General features: G+C 35.5%; 1 protein-coding gene across 1 annotated transcript; it reads right to left on the minus strand.

Moving 5' to 3' along the window:
* Positions 1-395: 395 nt before the first annotated feature.
* LOC116300275 (leucine-rich repeat-containing protein 59) lies at positions 396-9,139 on the minus strand. Its single transcript, XM_031709112.2, has 7 exons — positions 8,736-9,139; positions 8,134-8,193; positions 4,533-4,796; positions 3,368-3,440; positions 2,372-2,524; positions 2,012-2,062; positions 396-1,579 (listed from the first exon to the last, which is right to left on the minus strand). Exons 1-7 carry the CDS (start codon positions 8,835-8,837, stop codon positions 1,446-1,448), a joined length of 837 nt encoding a protein of 278 aa, XP_031564972.2. The 5' UTR covers positions 8,838-9,139; the 3' UTR covers positions 396-1,445.
* Positions 9,140-9,254: the final 115 nt, after the last annotated feature.

Below are 9,254 nucleotides of genomic sequence, written 5' to 3' on the forward strand. Positions count from 1 at the left end.
CAGGCCTTACATTCACTATTATTTCAGTGCTTCTTGAATCCCAACTTACTCAAAATCAGTTATTCGTAAATAGTATATTCATAGCTTACCTTAAAACTTCGATAAAAACTGATAATTATAGAGACTGAGCCCCGTCTCTCTCTTACTCGAGTACGCCATCTTGTCTTGCATGCTATCTGACAGCGCCCGTCCAACACCGCGCGCGCGCCAATTCAACGCTAAAAGAGACCAAGACATTGAGTTGACAAGACAAGAGTTGTTACTAACTGCTTTGGGAAAGTTTTTTCACATTGTTACCAAAAAAATAATTAAAAAAGGCTGGAATATTGCATCATCCCATTTTGCACGAACAAAATACCACAGACAAAACATATTGTCATTGAAACACTAATGTCAATCTTTGCTGCATAATTTATTTCTTTTTTATGAAATCAAGTATACAAGTTAGTAATAAAACCTGATAGGACGTAGAAATTACACTCGTATGGATATCAATACCAAGAGTATACGACACAGACTGAAATTCCAGTCAAACCCCAGTGTTAACATACGACTGAAATATGGCAACCAATTTGAATAATTATTATTTTTTAAATAGGGCTGACTAGCCTCTCTTACATGACTGTGTAAAAGCTTTTGTTTTCCCACTAATTAACACGAGGCTAGTCAGCCCAGAACAGTTATAAAGTAATTCCAATTGTTTGTCATTCATGATCTTAGTTTTTCAATTAAAAATATCCCAAAAGCGTCTATTTTTTGTGTGACAACAGCTTAAAATATAACAGTCAAAAGACAGGTTTGAAACGGCACTGTCTACATTAAGAAACTTTGGTATGGTCTTGTTTTTTTCTCAAATGCTGAAATATCCCAAAAGCGTCTATTTGTTCGTGTGACAACAGTCATAATGAAAATGGGATAAAATACAACAGTCAAAAGACAGGTTTGAAACGTCACTGTCTACATGGAAGTACAATAGCTTGAACAATATCATAGAAAACCTCTAGAAATGAGGTCAATAAATATTATAATTCGTCAATCTAAAATTTCTAAACTAAATTCATTATATGGACACAACAGAAAAACGTTTGCAGATGCATTTGTTTCCAAAGATCATTGGTCAAGCGACTCATTTTCATGAAAGGACAAAATGTTTTAGCAATACATCAATACCATATTGAAGAACGTTAGAACGTTGAGAGTAACATCTGCAGGTTTCTACAATAGAAGAAATGTCTATCTACAGCTAAATTTCCTACACTTACTTGTACCATGAGCAAACGTTTTTCTCTGGTCTGTTATTCAAAAATGCCAAAGTATATCTCCTTGATTTTATCAAGAACATTTAGGAATACATCATTTGACAAGGAATAATGTATCTACATTCCTTTGAAAGCTTCAATAAAAATTGTAATATTTTATTTATTTGCCTTATTTTGGAGTTGTTGTCAAGAGGAAAAGGCAGAAAGAAGTGCCCTGCATGCTGTGTCATGATTGCAAAAGACAACAAGCCCAATGGCAATTATTACTGTTACCACTATAAGAATCAAGAGAATTCCAAGGATTCCACCATCATCCTCAACTGCAAGAGAATATATAAGATATGATTAAAGTGCATTAAGACATAAAATATACTGCTAACAGTCCCTTTTTTGCCTCTTAATTCAGATGAGTCAAGTTGTTTTTTTCTGTTTTGGTCATGTGAGGAGTGGGGCTATGCTGCAGCCATTTTGTCTGCTGATGCCATGTCAACATGAAGATTGACCTGTGCAAAACTCATGCAGCTTTCCAATCTGTCAGTGTTTTTCATTATGTCTACCAAACAAACAAAGCTGCTTTTCAAAATAATTTTTCAAGTCGAATTTTGTACATTTGATTCCTTTGGGGTGGGGGGTTAGTATTTCAGAAGAGAAAACTATTGCTTTTTTGATGTGTGCACCCACCTTTGGAGATCATGGCTATGCCCCTCTGCAACCATAGTATATTTAATACACTAATAATATACATTTCATACCTATTTGGGCTGGTTCTTGTGGTGGTCTTGTCTCCATGAATTCTTCTTGAGCTGTAAGAAAAAGTACTCTTATTAAACAAACATAAAGCCATGAAAGTGGTACAGAATACAATTAATAAAAGTCATGCAGGATCTCAAAAAAATAGGTAAGCTTTTGATATTTTGAGGCACATTGACACACTTTAGTATTATTTCTTTGTTTATAGACTGTGTTCGACCCTCAATAGAATAAACACTACATATATTTGAATCTTAACATAATTCATAGTACTAATGTGTACTAAACAACACTGCATGGTGACAGAATAGACAAGCAATAGACATTGCACTATTAAGTGCAAAATTACTAAAAATCCATACCTTTAAGATCTCTGTTCATCTCTTCGGCCATTACTCGTTTTTGTCTCTCCATTGCCTCATAAGCTTCTCTTTTTTGCTGCCTCTCTTGCTGTTTGAGCCTTCGGCGTAACTCCTTTTCCTTCTTCTCTTCCAAAGCCTTATTCTCTTTCAGCTCTGTCAGTGTCGGAAATGAACAAGAGTTACTTATTAAAAGTTACTCCTTGAACGGAATAACAAAGACAAGAGAGGAGGATGAAGAGGCTAACTCGGGAGTCCAAGGAAACACCCTCACCCCCTCAAAATGTAATATTGAAATTGTAGGTCTCGGCGATGCATTTCCAGTGCTGGGGTGTTTCAAGGGGGGCAATATTGCAACATATTTATTGCATTAAAGACATGTCAAAGCTTTAGGCAGCTCCTAACAAAAAAATCTTTTTTTTTTGGAGGGACTGAGCCCAACCCCTCTACCTCTGCAGAATGTGGAACTTTAGTTACACATTTTTTCAATTATTATAATTTTACTGTGCGGACACACTAACCAGGACCTCTTGAATGAAACTGACCAATCACAGATAACAGTAAACTAAATAGAAATTGAACTTATAACAGTGTTAGCCAATCAGATTATCAAGTTCTCGAACTCTTATTACATCAATGTGCTATCAGATTGGCCGGTTAAAAATATTGAACTAAATGGCACAATGTGATTGGTTATTCATACTTATTTATCATAGTGGTCCCGGTTGGAGTATCCGCACAGTAAGACGAGAATTCCTAATAACAGATCTTTTTTTTGTAATTATTTGTCATCATTTTATTAAGTTATGTTGGTGCATGCTCATGAAAACCATTTCAAGTCTTCTTAAATAATCAACATCATTATTTAAGTTATATTATTGAATTATTCACCCAAGACAATATGTTTCAATACTCTTCTTAACCAAAGATCAGCTGATTGATAACCCACAGGCAAGCAACAAATGTAGTTCAAGAGGCAATCAAAACCATCCATCATACCTCTTTCTTTTTGTAGCTGAAGCTGTCGTTCTCTTTCTTCAACTGATTCTTTCATCTTCAAATGTCGTAGCATCTAAAGAAGAATTCACGTTTACTTATTAATTACATATATTATATGACTATCTATGCAAATTTTAAAAATGTTATGATTTCGTTCCTGTTTTTTTAATAAACTAAGAAGTGCAGTCAACTTTCGTTATGACTGTGGAACCTGTAAGCACCATATTGCTTAGTGTCCATTTTTTTTAATGAGAGTCTGCATTAGGCTAGTGAGAGTTGATAATGATTATTCCTTTGTCAGTATTTTTCCAAGGGAGGTTTGCTCCTGTCCACTATAGAGAGTTTTCCATAGTATCAGGGCTATGCATGAGGTGACTGACTAATTACAGGGCTTTTGGAGTAGTTGATCACAATTCTTAAGTAGCTCACTGTGATCCAATAGATTAAAGAAATCAAAAAAAAGGAAAAGTAGCAAGCAGTAAACTTTGAAGTAACTGCCAGAGCTCCGGTGCAGCCAATGGCTTATTCTGAAAGCCCTGAGTATAGTACACAAAGCAGTTGCTAAAGATAATAAGAGAATCAAGGGTGGTATTAGCTTCCTCAGCAGCTATGTAACTTCTTCCCAGGGCTCCCTTTGACTTAGACCTTGTAGAGCACAGGGGGACTGTAAATGACCTTGAGAGGACTGAGGACATCCACGAGGGAACTGAGAATGACTCATTTTCTTTTCCAGACCTAAACATCCTAGTATTCTTGAAAACTGTTAAACTTCATCTTTTACTGAATTTGCACAATATGCTAGTTAATTCAATCATGCATATACTGACCTGGTTTCCAAGAGCCTATAATTTGGTAATGAGTAGGTACTGGAAATTATGAGAATGAGGGTGACTATAATGGGACTCTAACTAACACAGGAAGTCAACTCAAAAAGATGTATGTAGAGGAGGCTAGTTAGGTCTGACATAGTGGGAGTACACTTGCCTTCCACTTCTGAGCAGCTCTCTGAGAGAGTCCCATCATCTTACACGAGGCAAAGGGGGGATGTGAGGTATTTAATTTCTTCTTTGAAAAGGGCTGGGCTTATTAGAGAGAGGAGGGAAGGGAGGGAAAGGAGGGAAATATGGTATTATTCTGCTCTCTGCAAACAATATATATTACTCACATTCCTTGCACACTGTTTACAGTTCTTAGGCTCTAAGCAATCTCCAACTACATCTGGCAGAAGGGTCTGAATTGGGTTTCCTTTGAGATCCAACCATTGTAGCTCTTTTAGATTACAAAAGCTTGTCGGCAGACTTTTCAACTCATTTTCTGACAGGTCAATTTTTCTGAGGTTTCCAAGAGCCCCAAAGTCGATTGGTAATTCTGTTAATCCATTGTTACTTAAGTCTAGCTCAACAAGGTGCCTTAGGGTGCAAAATGAATCCTGCGATCAAAATACAAATTCAAAATCTTAAAAACCTTAAAAATGAGACTCATTTACATTAAGGTTGGGTGAAACTACAGCTAAGTAACTTGATCTTGGATTTTCTGTGCCAAAAAAAACAAACAAAAGGCCCATCCTTAGTACTAGAGTCACCCTATGTTTTTTTTGTTAACTGGCTAATTTATACTCTACGTGTAGTTCATACACTACGTGTAGTTCATACTGTATATCAAAAACAGCCTGATAAGGATGCAGGCCATTATATGTTTATTAATTTGCATTAACTAAGCCAAATCATGAGTTTTAATTTTTATTAATAGACCTCTTTGGCTTGGGGTAATGTTTTCCCATTTCATACCACGTGTCATTCCCTGGAGAATAAGATTCTTTGTTTTAGTTGTATCCATATTCATGTGTCTTCTCATGTGCAACCGAGCGCAAACCTTAAACAAAGAAATGATACTCTAGTAGGGAATGACATGTGGACTGAAATGGGAAAACATTACATCAGAGCCGAAGAGGTCTATTCACAATATGATTATACTTAACATTTTGACTCCTGGGCATTTTTGGAGTTTTTTAAGTTTTTTCTGAACCTAATCATTCTCCAAGCCCTGGCAAAACCATATTTGAAGTTCTGGTGACATTGTCAGCATTTTATATGCAATTAAGGTACAAAGTTTTAATTAAGAAACGAAGAAACAGCAGCTTGATTTGGAGGTATTTCGAAAAATGAAGATTAGTCCATCAATTGAGTGGAGGGCATCATGAAACCCTTGAAGAACTGAGATTATGCAAGGGATTTTAGTGCCAAAAGTTCAAATATTCATGAATGTGCTTGGTACATTTGCGAATTTTTGGCAAGATTATCCTGTAAGCTCGTAAACAGATTGACGCCCAGGACCTACTTTGCCTTTTCTTGAATATTTGACGCATAGAGAATGCTATGAGGAGCTGATATTTCATTGGTAGGACCTAGTGACAAAGTACCTCCAGAAAAACAGCCATTGCTCGCCATGTAGAAAGAATTGACCAAGAGTCAGGTCCAAACTTAGCTTTGTAGCATTATTTTTGAGTTTAAAAAAAAAATTGAAGTAAAATTTATTTGATGATAAAGAGTAGTTTAAGATTTAGAAAATGGCGTCAAAAATAGTTAGAATTTGTGACATTTTCTCCAGATTTTTTGGTTTGAGAAGTTTTTTCTGATTAGTAGTAAAGAATTTAGCTTAGCTGTTTTCAAGTAACGGGCATTTTTTTACAGGCAGTTTTGGCTGTCGTAGGAGACAAAGGGTTATATATTAATAATGTGTTTTTTAATGATTTATTATGCTTTGCAATAAATGCCTGTTATAGTCAATCATGGCACATTGACACATATATATATATTTTTTTATATACTTTATATATGGTAAAACTATAAGACCAGATATCAAATCAAAGATTTTCTTTTTAACACCTTTGGTAGACAACCTCCAGGAAATAGCTAATGTGTACGAGCATGAATCTCTACCACAAAGCATGATGGGAAACTGAGTACTACACAAATCAATCAATAGAATTATCAGAAAAACATTACTCTCTTCATTATTTTCGTCTGTTGAAATACTTACAGTTTCATAGAAAATGTTAAAGGAAAAATTGTCAGAGGGATTTTAAGAGGAGCTGAAAAACCATAAGCACTTTGTTTCCCATCATGATTTGTGCTTGTGCACATTGGCTATTGATCCTGATCCTGGAAGGGGGTGGGGTGGGTTAAGTTAGTGAAATAATGGGTCCAGTGTTCAACCCTAAAGTGCTACTCATAGACATATAAATCCTTAATTTATTTTATTCCTATGAAGCCCAAACGGTGGCTAATGTGCTTATTTCACATTACTTGTTACTATAATTTATATTTTGGGGTGTTTGGGTATTTCTTTCTCGGCTTTACTACTGATATTTTGATCATAAACTACAAAGAAATGTATGCAGCGATGTTCGATGTTGAGTCTATGACGTCACAGACTCCAAAAAATAATCGTAAAAATATCATACTTTCATCCTGAATATCGAGAAAACACTTCATACAGTGATTATTGGACTTTTAAAGAGTATTCTTAGGAAGTTTCAGCTGAATCCAAGTTTGAGCGATTTTTGTCAGAGTAGCACTTTAACTTATTTCAACACTGGCCCTGGGCTAGTAGAGCTGAAAAGTTAAATTACTACAATAGAGGTTTATCACTGCAGCCATGTTTATGTTCAGGAACAATGCAACATTTTTGCATGACAAGAGAATCTATTTCCCAAAAGGGAAAATTTCTATATGTTTTGCCCTCAAACTTGGCTTCTATATAATTATGACATCACATGAAAAACCTCTATATATAGCTAAGAGTTCTTTATCAATAAACTGTTACAAATTACTGAACAGCTATTGGCTAGTGCTTGTAAAGTTTTACTAAGACCAGAGTCAAATTGTACTAAGCCAAAAAAAGTGGGCTTCCACTAGGTTGTGCACTGAGCTGGGTCTGATAATCATAATACATGACCAGGTAGACATTACACTGAGGCCCCGTCCACACTATGTCGGATAAATTTGAATGTGAATTTTTATTTATTTGGTTAGGCTTACCATCCACACTAGTCAGGGCGAATCTGGAACAATTCTTCACCGAAAACGTTTTTTTTTTCGAATACGGTCTCCAGAGTGGAAAAATTTGAAAACAGCCAGTTAGCCATATTAGTGTGGATTTTTTCAGATAGGATGACATCATAATTGTCATGGGAACATGGTGGGAAGGCTAAAAATTCACCGCAGGCTCAATTTCAGCTTCGACGCACATGCTCAGATGTGCAATGAAGCGTTTTTGCCGCCTCTGATAGGACAAGTGTGGACGCAAAACATTTTATTCGTTTTCGGATTCAAATTTATCCGACATAGTGTGGGCGGGGCCTGAGTATTTATTAAAATAACATTCAAAATTTGGAAATCCTGGGGTACTTCAAAAATTATCTCCATTGGTAAAAATCAAGTGGCAATCCTTTGGAGAGGCAAGAAGGAGAAAAATAGATATTCTCATGTGGGAGGCCTTATAGGGCAAATGACTGAATAATCGTTATTAAGGTGAATACCTTATAAATTTATATGCTTGCAAGCTTTAATGGGACTAAATTTCATTCATATCCTGGTTGATCGTGATAGGATCAATTAATGACGGCCAAATGGTCTAACTAATTGATATCATTTTAATAATTTTGAAAACGCCAAAGAAAAATTAACACAAAGCTGAATGGAGGGCAAACAGTTTTTTCAATAATTCAATATTCTATTAACCATTGTATACCTCCATTAACTTACCGGTAAAGTAGTGAGTCTATTACGGGATAAATCTAAAACTGTGGCTTTAGGCAGGGCCACCTGTGACAAGAGAAATACATATATATATATGTATTAAGATTACCAAGGAAAAACACAACTGCGATAAAACTACTGATCGAGCAATCAGACAACAAGTGTCTGTAATAATTAAGCTTATCAGGAAATAACCTCATGTATTTGCTTCTTTAACTAAATAAAATAACGAGGCTCTTATAATATTTTTGGAACAAACCCGTACGAAAGGTTGAATATCAAATATTCAAGTATAGAATTTTCTTATAGGAGAAAACTCACTCATATAATATATTTGTAGTACGTACTGTAGTTCCTGGGTTATTCGATCAGTAGTAAATCTACACTTTTAAAATCGCGTTCGTCAAAGTATTACACTCCTAAATGTCAAGCAGCTTTCATCTACTATCGACATTAAAAGATCAGATAAAAACAAAAGCCCCAAGGTTCTAAAAAATCCACGTGAACAAGTAGAATTTCATTAAATTTTGCAATAATCGATCAATATGAAAAACGTAAATATAAAAGTGGTGCTCAGCTGATGAAAGACTGAGTCCCTAAAACCTTACCAATTCTCTAACTGGAACCTTAGTAAGTTGGCACATACTTAGGTCTAGTTCGTTGCCATCTATTTTGTCTCTGATCTCGTCTTTTGAGAATTTCCGAGCCATTTTTTGAGGTTTTTTAGAGCAGTAGTTTTCCCAAGTGCTGGCTAGGTACTCGTCCCGTTTGAGCTTGCGATGATTCAGCGGTTACCTACTAGTTCATAGTCCACCGCGAATCCTCAGTCACGAAATATGCGATAGCGTGATTCAGCGTGACATCTTTCAGTATTTTGCAATTAATTTTTCTTTTGATTTATCTCTGCCTCCTAAGATTCTACGTTGAAATATAGCTTCAAGAGTTGTTTTCTTTTTTTCAAATATAGAAAAAAACATTGTCCTTTCAGTTTCTTTCAATATTTTTTTCGTGCGAAAACTTGCGTGACAATCCAGCTTTAAACTGCCGACAGCCCCCACATATAAAAGTTGAAATAAGAAAGAAACAAATTAGAAAGTAAAAAGCAAACAAAACAAAGAAGAATAGTC

This window comes from Actinia tenebrosa, unplaced genomic scaffold, assembly GCF_029948245.1.
Source record: "Actinia tenebrosa isolate PJP-AT-01 unplaced genomic scaffold, QUT_ActTen_1.0 PGA_scaffold6__47_contigs__length_16458017, whole genome shotgun sequence".
NCBI classification, from domain to species: domain Eukaryota; kingdom Metazoa; phylum Cnidaria; class Anthozoa; order Actiniaria; family Actiniidae; genus Actinia; species Actinia tenebrosa.